The 18280-nt window shown below is 41.5% G+C and overlaps 1 protein-coding gene across 1 annotated transcript in view; it reads right to left on the reverse strand.

Annotated features, from left to right (window-relative positions):
- The window catches only part of UBE3C (ubiquitin protein ligase E3C), a 202896-nt gene that overhangs the window by 148498 nt on the left and 36118 nt on the right, over nt 1–18280 (reverse strand). The window contains exons 7-11 of the mRNA XM_082258394.1: nt 11811–11968; nt 11561–11714; nt 7879–8099; nt 7260–7411; nt 5010–5197 (exon numbers count right to left, since the gene is read on the reverse strand). Of these exons, the coding sequence (XP_082114520.1) occupies nt 5010–5197; nt 7260–7411; nt 7879–8099; nt 11561–11714; nt 11811–11968 (873 nt within the window). The remainder of the gene's footprint in view (nt 1–5009; nt 5198–7259; nt 7412–7878; nt 8100–11560; nt 11715–11810; nt 11969–18280) is intronic.

An 18280-nucleotide genomic window follows, 5' to 3' on the forward strand; every position in this document is an offset into this window, starting at 1 on the left:
GGCTGATGGAGAAAATAAGAGTACCGCGGTTAGGTGGTTGCCAGATAGGTTTCTCTGAAGAGATGTGTTTTCAGGGATCGTCTGAAAGTAGACAAAGTTGGACAAATGGGGGTAGAGCATTCCAGAGGATGGGAGAAGCTCGGGAGAAGTCCTGGAGGTGAGCATGGGAAGTGGTTACAAGGGAGCTAGAGAGCAGGAGGTCCTGGGAGGAACGAAGAGAACGTGTTGGTCGGTATTTTGAGACCAGATTAGTGATGTAGCTGGGCGCCAAGTTATGGATGGCTTTGTAGGTTATGGTTAGTAACTTGAATTTAATTTGTTGGTTGAGTGGCAGCCAATGGAGGGATTGGCAAAGAGGGGTAGCAGACACAGAGCGGTTTGCAAGGTGGATGAGACTGGCAGCAGCGTTCATGATGGACTGAAGGGGGTATAGTCTTTTTAAAGGTAAGCCAATGAGAATTGAGTTGCAGTAATCGAGACGAGAGATGACCAGGGAATGGATTACAAGCTTTGTGGCATCATTGGTTAGGAAGGGACGTATTTTGAAGATGTTGCGGAGGTTGAGGCGGCAAGCTTTTGACAGTGACTGGATGTGTGGTTGAAAGGATAGTTCAGAGTCCAGGATTATACCTAGGACCTTGGCATGGGTGGCCGGGTTGATAGTTGTGCCGTTGATGTTGACAGAGAAATCAGGGGAAGAGGACCTTGGGGGAGGAAATACCATGAACTCGGTTTTGGATAGGTTGAGTTTGAGGAAGTTATGTGACATCCAGGCTGATATGTCTGTTAGTAAGCTGGTGATGCGTGAGGAGACTGAAGGAGTGAGCCGAGGGGTGGAGAGATAGATTTGGGTGTCATCAGCGTAGAGATGATATTGAAAGCCATGGGAGGCAATCAGCTGACCCAGGGAGGAGGTGTAGATTGAGAAAAGGAGTGGTCCAAGGACAGAACCTTGGTGGACCCCGACAGAGAAAGGAAGAGGAGAGGAGGTAGTAGAGTTGTAAGTAGCACTGAAGGTGCGTTGGGATAGGTAGGATGAGAACCAGTGAAGAGTACGGTCACGGAGGCCAAAGGAGTGACGTTTTTTGAGGAGGAGGGGGTGGTCTACTGTGTCAAAGGCAGCAGAGAGGTCCAGGAGGAGTAGTACAGAATAGTGTCCATTGGTGTTAGCTGTTAGTAGGTCGTTTGTGAGTTTAAGGAGAGCAGTTTCAGTGGAATGTTGAGGGCGAAATCCAGACTGAAGGGGATCAAGAAGATTGTTCTTAGTCAGATAGTCACTCAGTTGATTGTAGACCAATCATTCAAGGAGTTTGAGGATTATGAATTTGACAGTCTGACAAAGTAGATATGAGAGGGACATGTTACAAAGTTGCAATCCCAATGCTTTCCCACACCTGGGGAGCCCACGTGCCGCGTACAGCCTGCCATACAAGTGAATGGCTGTATGTGGTTGTACACGTGTAAATGTTGATGCTTTTTTCATTGGCATTTACCCATGCATACGTGCCTGATGTATTTCTCCAACGTGATCAGAAAATATGTTTGCTGCACATGCGTTGGTGGATACCAATGCTACGAAGCACCAATATTTACAAGAGTAGGGCTGCGCACAACTATTCATTGTATGGCAGGCTGTTTGTGGTTAGGTGCAAGAAAGCTGCCGTTTATAGAATCCCTTGCCTTGAATTGTTTTTTAATGAGTTTAATGACAAGGCGTTCACCAATTGGACATGGTGGAGATTGAGACGTCTCCACTTCCCCTCTCCAGCTTGTCAAAGAATGCTTTATATTTATATAAAGAAAAAAAAAAAAAAAGCAGGACCCTTATTTGGAACAGGGGCTTCTTCAGCAAGGACAATGTAAGCTGATTTCCATGTACTACATGGCTCTACATTACACTCTAAAGCCAAAAGACTTGCCCAAATTAAATCTTAGGGGCAGAGAGCAATACCACACCGATTAGAGAATGCTCGTAGGATATATTGTACTCCTATACGACTTTGGTCGTTTCATCTAGGGATGAAGTAATCCAGGCGACTTTTCTGCCAATCTCTTAAACACACACAATATTTGTAATCTGGCAAGATGTTTTTTTTTAGGTTAGTTTGAATGTTCGGATTTAAAGTGGTTGTAAACTCCCCAATAAAACTTTAGCTCATTGTAATCTACATTACTATAGCTAATGATCGCTACCTGTGAAACTTTACAAACTTGTATAATCTTCCTACAATCCGTACAGTAATTTTTTTATTACGTCACCAGTGTAATAAACACAACAGCATGCCGGGTCTCAGTTTCTCTGAAAACTGCACGGCTAGAAAGGCTTGCGATACTGTACCTTCCTCCTCAGCTTCTTGGTTTGCCCCTTGTGACTGTGAGAGGTCACACAGTGGGGAGTGAACCAGGGAATCTCACACACATCCATACGAGCGGTGATCAAGAAAAATGCTTGGATAGCAAGCGATCGCGCATGCGTGAGATTTCAGCAGAGGAGACGAAGAAGGGTGGAAATGACGTGCACAGGGGAGACAGAAATCATTACCAAAGATGGCGTAGCTGATTCTTGGAAGAAGATATAATTTAGAATACTACAAAAAGGCAATTGAGAATTGTTTTTTTACTAACCTAACTATGTGCAATTAATGAAAATACTCTGTTGTATACAAATATGCAAAAAAAGAGAAAAATAAAGCAGAGTTTACTTCCTCTTTAAATAATGGCACAAAACTTCTATTGCATTTATTTTTTTCTATGCCTCAAAAAGGTAATAGGTGTTTTTTGGGAATCCCCTTATCCTCTGAAACAAGCTCATTCTAAAGCCTTGACAATCAAGTAATTCCTTTATATAAATTGACCGATGAGGCATGGGGTAAGAACCACAGCAAAGTGACAAAATATAGACCCATCTCCCTAATAAATACTGATCTAAAACTACTAATGAAAATTTATGCTAGCAGAATTAAACATTTCCTAGAATGTTATATCCACAGAGATCAAGTTGGATTTGTGCCTAAGCGCCAAGTGGGAGACCAAATCACAAGGGCTATAAATATCGTCTGGTTGCTGCAGTCTGATTGGGATGGAGCTGGGACCAGGCAGGGCATGTTATTATGCTTAGATTTACATAAAGCTTTTGACTCCCTGTCCTGGCCTCATCTTAACGCTGTTTTACAGCGCTGGAAATTCAGTCCTAATTTCCTCTGATTGTTGCACACTCAAATTAAACTGCCAATGGTTAAAGATTGTACCCGATACAAAATACAAACAATCACTAGACAGGGCTGCCCTCCCGTTATTATCCCTATTATTCATAATTGCAACTGAAGCATTGCCAATAGCGATTCACCTGAACCCCAACATAGAAAAAGTTCAGAGCATGGGCACACAACACAAATGTTCACTTTTTGCAGACTATCTCCTGCTGTTCATGACCTCGCCTATCATAACTCTTCCTAATCTCTTACAACTTTGGTGTGCTATCGGACCTTCCTGTGAATCTGATGAAATTGGAAGCGCTTAATATCACTCTCCCGGTCCCTTAAGACTTCATGCCCCTTTACATGGCAGCCTTGTGATTTACCCTATTAAAGCATCAAACCAATATGGAATAGGAGTTGAAGACATGGTCAACCTATATCAGTGATGGCGAACCTTGGCACCCCAGATGTTTTGGAACTACATTTCCCATGATGCTCCTGTACTCTGCAGTGTAGATGAGCATAATGGGAAATGTAGTTACAAAACATCTGGGGTGCCAAGGTTCGCCATCACTGACCTATATCCTCTCATGGATGGGAAGGATAGCCGCCATTAAAATAAAATTATCCAAAATTTTTACGAACACTACCCATCTCCTTTGCCACATCTAAGGAAATCCCAGTCCAGTATTTTTAAATTAATTTGGGGACCTAGGGCTGTAGGGTGTCCTGCAAAACATTATATGCAAAAAATTGGGGTTCCCCTGGAAGCGGGACTTTAAAGGCAATTACCCATCATAAAAGAGTACACAAGTTTATAAAACAGTATAAATTTATTCAAAACATAATCATAACATAAAACAAAAATTGTGATAGAAAATGATTAAAAACAACCAATTGTATACATGCGGCTATGATGTTGCAACACTAGAAGAGCAAGTGAAGGGCGTGAAATAATATCCCATACATTGACTTTGAACTGACGCGTTTCGGACATAGCCTTTCTCAAAAGGTCAATATCAGTGTATCTCTAGATATAAATAAGAGAAAAATAGACACACAGAGCTGCAACTTGGCTCGGGTGCCCCCATAGCAAGCTGCTTGCTGTGGGGGCACTTGACAGGAGGGAGGGGCTAGGAGCATGGAAGAGGGACCCAAGAAGAGGAGGATCCGGGCCACTCTGTGCAATATCACTTTACAGAGAAGGTAAGTAGAATTTGTTTTTTTTAAAAAGGAGACTTTACAATCACTTTAAGGCACAAGCGGGGCTTCCACAATCCATAAATCTCATCTGGCTTCCCCGTAGAGCTGAGTCCTACTCTATCCTACTCTCTCTAAGACATCAACTGCAAGTTCTTTTCTCTCACGTCTAAACATTCGCCAGTTGCCCCGCTATTTATTACCAGTTGTTTCCACTGGGCTCTAACCCTCAGTGGGTTAAAAAGGGGAATTTAGCAAATTGGCCACTTTTTAAAAAAAATAAAATTACTGAAGAACCGCTTTAAACTGCACACAATGTTGCATAACTTGGTGAAACCCCAAAATATTTCATAACAAAAACCAACTAAGATGCACAAGTTAATATTGACCGACCACAGAGCTTTATAATGTTTGGTTATACATTAAACTATAAGTTAACAAGTCACCTGTGTTTTACATAAAATACAAAAAAATTAAATTTCCAACAAAGAAAATGGAACTCAATTATTAGAGTCCTTCAGCAATATAAGAAACCATTAAGGGGATTATCATTCTAGCATTTACAAAAAAACGAAACATTTTGTCTTGGGTGAACTAATCCAGTAAACTTACCTGACTTTGGGAACCATCATTCGATGTTGTACCATTAGAGTGTGACAGATGGACGCCATGAGAGTGAAGACCTCCTCACTGGCGGAATCTCTCCACACCATGTTCAGCAAGGTGTTGGTCTGTTGTTTAGTGTCTAATTTCTTTAGGCATTCCTCTGTTATATACTGAACAGACATCTTGCCATCACCCTAGAAAACAAATGTTTACTGGTATAAAGTAGTCAGAGGAGTGAGCTCCACAAAGGTACGGTCTTTTTGCCTTCACAGGAAAGGTGACAGTGTCACTTTAAGGTGAGTGGGAAATGATTCACTTTCTATAGTGGCTCCACATTATCAGATGTAGTCTATTAAAAATAAACATAAAACATTATACACTGATCAGCCATAACTTTATCAACACCCACCTAATATTGAGTAGGTCCCCCTTTTGCCGTTCAAAAAGGCCTGACCGAGGTATGGACACCACTAGACCCTTAAAAAGGTATGCTGCGGCATCTGGCACCAGCAAATCCTTTAGGTCCTGTGAGTTGTAAGGTGGTACTTCCATGTTTTTCCAGCATAGATGAACAATGGATTAAGATTCAGAGAATTTGGAGGCCTAGTCATAACCTTGAACTTGTTGTTGTGTTGTTCAAACCATTCTTGAACCATTTTTGGAGTGTGGCAGGGTGCATTATCCTGCTGAAAGAGTCCACTGCCATCAGGAAATACCATTTCTTTCAAGGGATTTTCTTGGCGGCAGCAATCTTTAACTAGGTTGTACGTGTCAAGTAACATTCAAATTAATGGCAAGGTTTTCCAGCAGAACCTTGCCCAAAGCATCACACTGCCTCCGGTGGCTTACCTACTTCCCATACTACATCCTGGTGCCATCTCTTCCCCATGTAAGCGACATACATGCACCTGACCATCCACATTATGTAAAAGAAAATGGGATTCATCAGACCAGGCCACCTTCTTCCATTGCTCCATGGTCCAGTTCTGATGCTCTCACGCCCATTGAAGGCACTTTTGGCTCTGGACACAGTTCAGCATGGGCACCCTGACCAGTTTGCAGCTGTGCGGCCCCATATGTAAACTGCAATGCAATGTGTGTTCTGACCCAGGCATCAGTGAGCCTTGGCCACTCATGACCCTGTTGCCGGTTTTCCTTCTTTTGACCACTTTTGGTAGGTCCTGAAAACTGCAGACTGCGAACACCCTACAAGAGTTGCAGTCACTACAATTTGGACCTTGTGAAAAATCGCTCAAATCCTCACACATACCCGTTTTTTCTGCTTTCAACACATCAACTTCAGGGACAGTAGGTTTACTTGGCTGCCTAAAATATCCCACTGACTTGAGATGCCACTGTACCAGGATAACCAATGTTATTCACTTTACCCATAGTTTTTTTACCTTTTTTCAGTGAAAGCACTCTTACAATTTTGCACAAATCGCAAGGCACCCCATTCTAAAATGTAAAAACTAAAACGAATTGTATTACATAACAAATCAACATCCACACATGTATGATACCCAACTTTAGAGGGGATTTATTCTTCCAAAGCAAATGTACCTTGCACACTGGTACTAACTAGCATTCCAGCATTTCTCTTCTCCCCCAGTTTGTTTCCCTAACTCTAAGCTATTATGACACAAGTGTGGATGGAGAAAGGCAGGAGAAGGGCAAACAAGGGTGCTGTGCAGGCACCCAACGTTTTCCTTATCAACAAATGATATCATTGGTTGCTAGGATGCCAGTGGCTAAGATGTAATTGTGCACAATGAAAACCTGTGGTTTTGTGTAACTGAAAGGCAAACTTGATCTACCCACTGCAATTTTGAGGAATTTTGCCAAGGCACCGCAGAATAAACCTGACCCCAGGGTGCCTGGACACCCTGGTTTAAAAAGGCTGACTTGACCTGTCAGTGGTCATAAAGTTATGGCTGATTGGTGTACAATACAACAATATACACACATACTTTCTCTGTGATTGTTATTTTACATATGCTTTGTGCAGTCTTTCAAAGTAAAAACCTGGGGTGTGGTAAAGGCTTTTATGCTTTCAATAAACTAGATGGCAGGCAATATAGTTGGTGCTGACAGGACAGTTTAGGATGGATATCAGCAATAGAGCGTCATTTGGCAATAGCAGATGTGAAGTATATTTGCTATAAATGATTTTACTCTTCAAATAGGGTCTTGAATTTTCTGTATTTGATGGAATTACTCTACACACTAACCTACCAGATTAACATTGGCACTTACAATTGTAGTGACCATTTTGCGGACATCTTCATCCTCATCTTCAGAGTCGCTGTTTAGCTCTTGGTGGTTTGTGCCAGTAGAGACGGGTAGCTGACAGAGAAATATCTGAAGTACTCTCAAGTACTTAAGCATTCCCTCTTCTGATAGAGTGCCTGGAATGACAAGATCCGTGTATTAAATTCAAGGCTTCAGGTGCTCATAGATATTGCATGAATTACTGAATTTTCAAATGGTTCCTTCACACCGAAAGTGGTTCTGAAAGCAAGAAACTTCATCTGAAATTGTAAGATTTCAAAGCCGCATGTCAGTGCAACTTCAGCTGGGACTTGGAACACATCTGTGCGGGTTCATTCACAGAGGTCTATTCAAGTCACACCTGAAATAGCCAAAAGTAGTGCAGGAACTACTTTTTCAAATTAATGCGGCATCTTAAAGTCGGCGTCGCACCGATTTGAACAGTGCCATTGTCAACAACAGGGTGTGACTTGTCATGCAATTTAACCTGTCAAATTGCATGACAAGTCACTCTGGTGTGAACGGGGGCTCATGGACAGAATGACAAGACAATTAAAGATATTCTAAACAAACCCCTTCACTATGATGAGAAAAGTGCACATACCCAGGTATGTTTCTCCCACTGTTAGCACAAAGTAGAAGAGCCAGGGGGCCCGGTCATTTGTGAGTGGACTCTGATGTTGTTCTTCCAGTAGTGCATTGAGAAATAGCTCGTATGGGAAGGTAGAGAGCAGGTCTGCCAGTGCTGGAATGATCAAATGGAAGATCTGATCGGTGTAAGGTGCAGCCAGAAACTCTCTGGTAAAGGCAGAGAAAACATGTTGCCTGAAGAAACAAAAAAACATAACACTGGGGTTATATAAAGAAGTCTACAGTAAATACATTTGTAAATCCTCTAGGCCCTTCCTAGAGAATTATGGCTTTGCAATGGATAACGGTCAATATATTTCAAGCTTCTGTTAAATAATTGTCTTTAAGCAGCTTTATTGAAATGAAATACATTTAATGACAGGCTCCCACTACAACAGAAAAAAATGTAAAGCTTATGGAGCACCTGCAAGCTGTTCCATCTGAGGCTTAATTCAGGATTCCATAGACTAAACAAGAATGGTTGATCATTTCTGGAGATGTCGAACATTATACATATGGCATTATCGGAAAGATCTGGACTTTCAGCACTACCGTAAACTTTAGGATTAAACAGATGGAGATATAAATCTACAACGACCAATCACTTATATTTATTATTTAAGTTAAGACAATAACGGGTCAATTTTATTACAATTCTAATGCACATTGGTTAAACCGGACAGCCCTTAAAGTGATATTAAAAGGTTCGATTTTTTTTTCTTAAATAATAAATATATCATATAATACTTACCTGCTCTGTGCAATGGCTTTGCACACAGCAACCTAGATCCTCCTATTCTTGGGTCCCCCACTGGCACTCCTGGCTCCTCCTTTTCTCCGAGTGATCCCATAGCAAGCCGCTCGCTATGGAGGCACTCTTGTGTGCTCACTCCCCGGCTCTCATGCATACACTGGATCAAGATCGGGCTCAGATATGTATTTAGGGGGACTGCAGGGGAAGCTGCATGTAGAAGGTTTTTTACCTTACTGCATACAAGGACATTCATGTTTATGTGCATGCTAACAGACAGTGGTGCCTGAGGGTAGTTGGCCTATGCCTGCATATCAAATAACACTGTTAAATCTTTGGGCACCTCTAGAATCAGAGTCCCCAGGCTGGTAATGTCTTCAAGCTGCTTTTTATTACTTTGACTCTGTTTGGACCACCTCCTAATGACTGATCAAAATCCAGGATTTTATCAGAAGATGAATTAATCATCGACACGTGCCCTGAAAAGAGTTGACCGTGGAAAGGGATACTGCTGGCAAAAAGGCAAATTAAATTAAGCACAATAATTCTCTAGATAAAATCCTAAATGCCAAAAAGCTGCCAGTGGCCAGTGGCAGACACAGCATGTCTCTTAATCTTCTCACCTAAAGTAATCAGTATAAATTGTGCAGAGCTTTAGGAGATATAAATGATGAGTAATCCTCGTGTTCTACAACTTTTAAGCTTGCATTAACGTAACTTAACACTCAGGAAATTGCAAATACAGAACAAGCTGGCTGGAATCAAGATTAAAAAAAAAAAAAAAAAGTAAAAAATATATTTTTCTTTTTTTGTCAGATATATAGGACAGTGCATATTATTATTATGTAATATTCTATCTAGCCAACAGGTGGCACTCTAGACACCTTTTCAGATAGGAGCCACTGTAGGACTCTCAGCTGTGTTGAAAGAAGCTCTTTGTTTAAACTACTTCAATACAGGGGACTTTCACCCCCCTACCTGCCCAGGCCAATTTTCAGCTTTTAGAGCTGTTGCATTTTGAATGACAATTGCACGGTCATGCAACACTGTACCTAAACCAAATTTATGTCATTTTTTTCCCACAAATAGAGCTTTCTTTTGGTGGTATTTGATCACCACAAGGTTTTTTTTTCTTTTTTGCTAAACAAATAAATAACAAAAAGTTTGAAAAAAAAAAAAGTTTTTTTTGTTTATGTTTTAAAATGTTGTAAATAAATGTTTTTTCCTGCACTGATAAGCACTGATGAGGCCGCGCTGATGATGAGGCACTAATATGCAGCACTGATATGCAGCTTTGATGGGCACTGATAGGCGGCCACTGATCGTCTCTCCTCTACTCGTGCCTGTCAGGCGCGAACTGAGGAAAGCCGATCAACGGCACTTCCTATTTACTATATGACCAGCTGTGATTGGACACAGATGGTCATATGGTAAAGAGTCTACATCATAGGCTCTTTACCAGGATCGGAGACGCAGTGTGTCAGACCGACATACCGCACCACCAATCGCCGCTCTGCGTGCCCCCCGAGGGTGCGCAAAGCGGCCTATCCTGCTGAACGAAATGACGCCCAGTAGAAACACCAGGTTAAAAAAAAAAAAACATTCCCCTCTGGGAATCCTCTCCGAAGGAATAACTGTTTGTCTGTGTCCATGTGCAGATCTATATGGGAAAGGTTTTAGAATTATTAATCAGCTGCTGCACCTGCAGGGCTCCAACGAGGAAATTGTCTGGGTTTGCACCCTATTAGATGTGATTTTTCCTTTGGGAATATCTCTCCAAAAATGAAATTTTTGCTACAGGGAATGCCAAAAATAAGTACGCCAATCACACAAGCAGAAAATTTAATTTTCAGGGGGCGTTCTGTACATTTGTGTACAGAACGCCTCCAGGTTGTCATATTGAATTGCCTTTTACAAAAAATTACAGAGCTGCAGATTGAAAAGGAAATGTAATTTTTAATAAGTCAATTATAATAGGATTTAAGCAATAACTGGATATGCGATTTTTTTTTCCCTACAAAAAGTGGAGTCACACTTTAAAGGACTCATCACATCATTAATCATCCCTTAGCAGATAGCCTAAAACAGAACTATAGGCACCATACTTACCTCTTCTTTAACAATCTGAAGTCCATGTGGGGACCCTCGCTGGTATTTTCTTCCTGTCTTTTTCTAAGTGCCAGTCTATGGCCGTCATGCATGAGCTGAAGACATCTTGGCATACAGGACCGTGAAGATGATGTAAATGGAGCTGCGCAGCTCAGATTGCATGCCAGAGAAGACTGTGAGCAGGCAGGTAGGTTTTTTTAATACGAGACATTGCATGTTAAAAAGCTTGTTTGCTTGCAGGATTTTTAATGTTGCCTTTAGTCCCGCTTTAAACTGGCCATACACTGTTTGATTTTCCTTTTTTTTTTTAATCCTGTAGGCCAGAGATCCTCAAACTACGGCCATCCAGCTGTTGCGGAATTACACATCTCACGAGGCATTGTAAAACTCTGACATTCACAGACATGGCTAGGCATGATGGGAATTGTAGTTCCTGAACCACTAGACGGCCATAGTTTGAAGACCCCTGCTGTAGGCTAACAGTGCGGTAACAGCTGCTGCAGATGGCTCTATTCAGTTGACTATTTTCCACCCAGCTCCTTTAATTTTTAAATCAAAAGGATGTTGGGCAGAAGGGGACTGACTGCCACCAACGTGGTAAATTTCGACCAGTTCAATACCCAGTTGAAATTCGCACATGTGTATGGACAGCTTTAGGCACCTAATCCTGCTGCACAGTTCTTTAAAAACCAAATACCTGACAAACATAACGCTAAAATTCAGAACTTTTTGTTAAAAGAAATGTATTCGGTATGTCTAATGTCTGTATCTAATAAGCTAAAGAACGATTTCTTACCTTGCACCATAAGAGCAGGAGCTGTAAGTAAAGTGCAGTGGTTTCAAAATGTTTTCTAAAAGAATCTTTGCGATAGGAACTCTGGAGACATCTGTATATTCAATGCTGGATGGAAGCTTGCGGTTTATTAACAAGTACAGCGACCTATAGTATCCTGGAAGGAAAAAAATAAAATAAACGTGGCAATAAATTTACAATGGCTCCAATTATATGAAGTGTAATGCTAATATAAAAGTGCACAAATACTCACCTTTCTGAATCATGTAGTGCAAAATTTGTTCAACTAATGAAGCTACAGTTGTGGTATCTCCTACAACAGGCAGGTAAGTGTTTTCTGATGAAAATACTTCTACCATTCTCATAGGTAGTGCAACATTGAGGCCGTCATCTTCACAATACTGCAATAACCTACGTTAAAAAATAATAACATTTTTGAATAAATCTACATAATGTACGTAAAAGGTCAGTTAGTTGCTTTTCTGTTGTTTCCAATGGAAGCACATTGTCTACAAAACCAGCCGCTATGGGACAAGGATGTATAATTCAAGAAGTCGGCTTCTTGAATTATACATAAAAGTAGACTTATGGGCCATACACACTATAATTTTTTCTAAAGACTTTTTCCTTTAGTTTTACCAAAACCATATAATATGAGGTCAGAAATAAACACTTTCCATTTGTATGCAATCTGGCAGGCCCTTACACTACATAGAAAAAGGTAAATCTGAAGGAAAAAGTCTTCAGAAAATCTTATAGTGTGTATGACCCTTTATAAGCTGGTAGTCCCTTCCTACATGTTGGTTTTTTCCAGAGCACCCGAGAAGTCCCTAACCCCAGGAAGATTATGACACCTGAGACAAGAGGTTGCATAGTCACTCCCTTACCTTCCTATTAGCCTATGAGACCACCTATCATGTAACCACATTTCCAAAAAAAAAAAAAAAATAATAATCCTGCAAGCTACTTTCTATAAAATCCAGTGGACTAGGCTGCTGGCATTGGTCACAATCCCACTCATGTGCTAACTTAATCGATTTATGGAAATGACACGCTAATAAGCGCTAAGAGCAAAAAAAACAAAACAAATGTAATTGTCTAATAAATAATGTATAAATTACATAGGATGAAGAAAAAATATTGTGCAAAATAATTATTATTAAAATATACTATGTGCAATAAGTGCAATCACCATATAACAAAATTGTCCATGCAAGTGTAAATAAATTCTTCCAGAAATCCCCCTGAGGAAGACACGTGAACCTGTGTCGACACACGTAGGGGAGGGATCAGGACGGTGACGACACCAAGGAACCAGCGTGGAACTGGAGGCTAGGAAGTGTCTGTAAGGCTGCCACTTTGACGTTTCATACTGGATCTTCCCAACAACAATCTATCTTCAGCTTGTTAATACTTACTTATTACTTAATAATCTGGTGCGCTGGTGGCACTATGAAAGTACCCTGTGTTTTGTTTTAATAAATACATTTTTTAAAAAAGGATATAAGCACTATTGGTCTTCTTTGTCTGGATACCATAATCCCTAGGAGAAAAACCAAAAGGAGGTTGGAGAAGCTGGATGTAGCCACTTGTTAGGCTAAAAAGCTGTGGTTTTGGATCACGCTTAATTGCAGTGGTCACATTACCCCAGGTGAGAATATCCCTGGTGAGGTGGAGCACATTGAGGTGGCACATAATTTCTTAGTGCACAGAGAAGGAGTTGCACGGCGGATCAAGCAATGTGGTTTTGATGATCACGTTGGAAAAATGTATTTACACTTGCATGGACAATTTTGTTAATATATGGTGATTGTACTTATTGCACATTGTATAATTTAATAATAATAATTTTGCACAATTCCAAAAAAGTTGGAACGCTGTGTAAAATCTATATTAAAAAAAAAAAAACAGAATGCAATGATTTGCAAATCTCATGAACCCATATTTTATTCACAATAGAAAACATATCAAATATTTAAATTGAGAAAATGTACCATTTTAGAGGAAAAAAAAAAGTTAATTTTGAATTTGACGTCTCAAAAAAGTTAAGAAAGGGCCGTATTTACCACGGTGTAGCATCCCCTCTTCTTTTACCAACATTCTGTAAATGTCTGGAAACAGAGACCAGTTGATGGAGTTTTGGGAGAGGAATGTTGTTCTATTCTTGCATGATATAGAATTCTAACTGCTCAAAATTCCTGGGTCTTCTTTGTTGCATTTTGATTCATGATGCGCCAAATATTTTCAATTGGTGAAAGATCTAGACTGCAGGCAGGCCAGTTAAGCATCCCGACTCTTCTAGTACAAAGCCATGCGCCACGCTGTTGTCATAGTTGCAGTATGCGGTTTAGCATTATCCCGGCTGAAATATACAAGGCCTTCCCTGAAAAAGACGTCATCTGGATGGGAACATATGCTGCTCTAGAACCAGGATATATATATATATATATATATATATATATATATATGTGCAAGCTGACCATTCTATACGCACGAATGCACCCCCATACCATCAGAGATGGAGTCTTTTAAACGGAACACTGATTACAAGCCGGAAGGTCCCTCTCCTTTTTAGTCTGGAGAATGCGGTGCCCATATTTGCCAAAAAGAATGCCAAAATTGGATTCAAAGAACAGTTTTCTACTTTTCCAACAAACCATTTTAAATGAGCTTTGGCCCAGGGAGCACAGCGGTGTTCCTGGATCATGTTCAGATATGACTTCTTCTTTGGATGATAGAGCTTTACCTTGCATTTTTGGATCGCACAATGAATTGTTCAGACAGTGATTTTTTTTTTTTTGTATTCCCGAGCCCATGCAGTGATGTCCATCACAGAATCATATCTGTTTTTAATGCAGTGCTGTCTGAGGGCCCAAAGATCACAGTCATCCAATATTGCTTTTCGACCTTGTCCTTTGCGCACAGAAGATTTCTCCAGATTCTCTGAATATTTTGATGATATTATGTACTGTAGATGCGGATTTATTTAGAGGCAATTATATCTTTATTGGTTTTACAAAATAACAGAGAAAAATAAAGAAAAACAATGCCACTTAAAATGTAAGAAAACGGCCATGAACATGAGGCCCAATCATAGTTAACAAATTACACTATTAAAGTGGAGTTCCATCCGATTTTGTGTTTATTAAAAGTGATGCAGCCGGCGGAAGCCTTGGTTCTCCCCCTCTTCTCCCTGTTGCGCCAGCATCTCTAGTGTGGGCACCTGGCTGTGAAAAATTGCGGCTTCACAGTCGGGTGAGCACTGCACATGCGCGAGCCATGCTGCGCGTCCTGAGCGGATGGGCAATTTTCTGGGACCTCTGACGTGTCCCAAAAGATGGCAAGGAGGGAGGGGGAAAAGGAGAACTTCCGCTCGGGCCTCCTAGGAGCGGGTACCTGTCAAATCTAGGTACCCACTCCGCCCCCCAAAAAAAATGACATGCCAAATGTGGCATGTCAGGGGATCAGGAGGCCTTAAAGCGGAAGTTGCATTTTTGAGTGGAACTCCTCTTTAAGGGTAGAAAAATGACTGGTAAAAACATATGCTTCTCAAGTAGTTTAACTAGTTTGTAGTTTTACTAAGCAATTGGTAGTTGAATAATTGAGGTCAAGGCCTAAGGTAACATAAGGGGACATTGCACAATATATATATATGAGAGAGAGAGACACACACACATATACACAGACTCAACTCAAAAAAATTAAAGAAACATTTTTTAATTAATTAGAGTATAGCATCAAGTCAGTTTAACTTCCGGGATATTGATCTGGTCAGTTAAATAGCAGAGGGGGGTTTGTTATCCAGTTTCAGCTGCTTTGGTGTTAATGAAATTAACAACAGGTGCACTAGATGGGCAACAATGAGACGACTTCCAAAACAGGAATGGTTTTACAGGTAAAGGCCAATGACATTTTTTTCCCTACTCATCTTTCCTGACTGTTTTCCACTAGTTCTGCATTTGGATAGGGTCAGTGTCACTACTGATAGCATGAGGCGATAACTGGACCCTATAGAGGTTGCACAAGCAGTTCAACTCCTCCAGGATGGCACATCAATACGTGGCATTGCCAGAAGGTTTGTGGTGTCTCCCAGCACAGTCTCAAGAGCATTGAGGAGATTCCAGGAGACAGAAGAGCTGGACAGGATTGTAGAAGGTCCTTAACCCATCAGCAGGACTTGTATCTGCTCCTTTGTGCCAGGAAGAACAGGATAAGCACTGCCAGAGCCCTACAAACTGACCTCCAGCAGGCCCCTGGTGTGAATGTCTCTAACAAAACAATCAGAAACAGACTTCATGAGGGTGGCGTGAGGGCCCAACGTCCTCTAATGGGCTCCGTGCTCACTGTCTGACACAGTGGAGCTCCAAAGGCATTTTCCACTGAACACCAGAACTGGCAGGTCTGCTGCTGGCACCGTGTGCTTTTTGCAGATGACAGCAGGTTCACCCTGAGCACATGTGACAGACGTGAAAGGGTCTGAAGAAGCTGTGGAGAACATTATGCTGCCTGTAACATCGTTCAGCATGACCGATTTGGTAGTGGGTCAGTGATAGTCTGGGAAGGCAAATCCATGGAGGGATACACAGACCTATACAAGGTGAACAATGGCACCCTGACTGCCATTAAGTATTGGGACGAAATCCTTGGATCCACTGTCAGACCCTACGCTGGTGCAGTGGGTCCTGAGTTCCTCCTGATGCACAACAATGCCTGGCCTCATGTGGCGAGTATGCAGCCAATTCCTGGAGGATGAAGGAATTGATACCATTGAATGGCCCCCATGCTTGCCTGACCTAAATCCAATAGAACACCTCTGGGACGTTATGTTTCGGTCCAACTCACACCGCCAGGTTGCACCTCAGTCTGTTCAGGAGCTCAGTGATGCCCTGGTCCAGATCTGGGAAGAAATACCCTAGGGCACCGTCTGTCGTCTCATTAGGAGCATGCCCCGAGGTTGTCAGGCATGCATACAAGCACGTGGGGGCCATACAAACTACTGAGCATCATTTTGAGTTGCTGCAATTAAATTTCAGCAAAATAGACCAACCTGATGCATCATTTTTTCACTTTAATTTTTAGGGTGTTTTTGAATTCAGCCCTCTGTAGGTTGACAATTTTCATTTTGATCACACAATGTGGCATCCTTTCGTTCCTAAGATATTACCCAGTCCATATCAATATAGATATCCAGCATGATATGATATTTTTCCCCATTGAGATCTGATGCATTTTCAAAGTGTTCCTTTAATTTTTTGAGCAGTGTACTATATATATATATATATATATATATATATATATATATATACACATACAGTGGGTACGGAAAGTATTCAGACCCCCTTAAATTTTTCACTCTTTGTTATATTGCAGCCATTTGCTAAAATCATTTAAGTTCATTCTTCTTCCTCATGAATGTACACATAGCACCCCATACTGACAGAAAAACACAGAATTGTTGACATTGTTGCAGATTTATTAAAAGAGAAAAACTGAAATATCACATGGTCCTAAGTATTCAGACCCTTTGCTGTGACACTCATATATTTAACTCAGGTGCTTTCCATTTCTTCTGATCATCCTTGAGATGGTTCTACACCTTCATTTGAGTCCAGCTGTGTTTGATTATACTGATTGGACTTGATTAGGAAAGCCACACACCTGTCTATATAAGACCTTCCAGATCACAATGCATGTCAGAGCAAATGAGAATCATGAGGTCAAAGGAACTGCCTGAAGAGCTCAGAGACAGAATTGTGGCAAGGCACAGATCTGGCCAAGGTTACAAAAAGATTTCTGCTGCACTTAAGGTTCCTAAGAGCACAGTGGCCTCCATAATCCTCAAATGGAAGACGTTTGGGATGACCAGAACCCTTCCTAGAGCTGGCCGTCCGGCCAAACTGAGCTATCGGGGGAGAAGAGCCTTGGTGAGAGAGGTAAAGAAGAACCCAAAGATCACTGTGGCTGAGCTCCAGAGATGCAGTCAGGAGATGGGAGAAAGTTGTAGAAAGTCAACCATCACTGCAGCCCTCCACCAGTCGGGCTTTATGGCAGAGTGGCCCGACGGAAGCCTCTCCTCAGTGTAAAACACATGAAAGCCTGCATGGAGTTTGCTAAAAAACACCTGAAGGACTCCAAGATGGTGAGAAATAAGATTCTCTGGTCTGATGAGACCAAAACAGAACTTTTTGGCCTTAATTCTAAGCGGTATGTGTGGAGAAAACCAGGCACTGCTCATCACCTGTCCAATACAGTCCCAACAGTGAAGCATGGTGGTGGCAGCATCATGCTGTGGGGGTGTTTTTCAGCTGCAGGGACAGGACGACTGGTTGCAATCGAGGGAAAGATGAATGCGGCCAAGTACAGGGATATCCTGGACAAAAACCTTCTCCAGAGTGCTCTGGACCTCAGACTGGGCCGAAGGTTTACCTTCCAACAAGACAATGACCCTAAGCACACAGCTAAAATAACGAAGGAGTGGCTTCACAACAACTCCGTGACTGTTCTTGAATGGCCCACCCAGAGCCCTGACTTAAACCCAATTGAGCATCTCTGGAGAGACCTAAAAATGGCTGTCCACCAACGTTTACCATCCAACCTGACAGAACTGGAGAGGATCTGCAAGGAGGAATGGCAGAGGATCCCCAAATCCAGGTGTGAAAGACTTGTTGCATCTTTCCCAAAAAGACTCCTGGCTGTATTAGATCAAAAGGGGGCTTCTACTAA

This window comes from Pelophylax lessonae, assembly GCF_965119305.1.
Source record: "Pelophylax lessonae genome assembly, chromosome: 5".
NCBI lineage: Eukaryota > Metazoa > Chordata > Amphibia > Anura > Ranidae > Pelophylax > Pelophylax lessonae.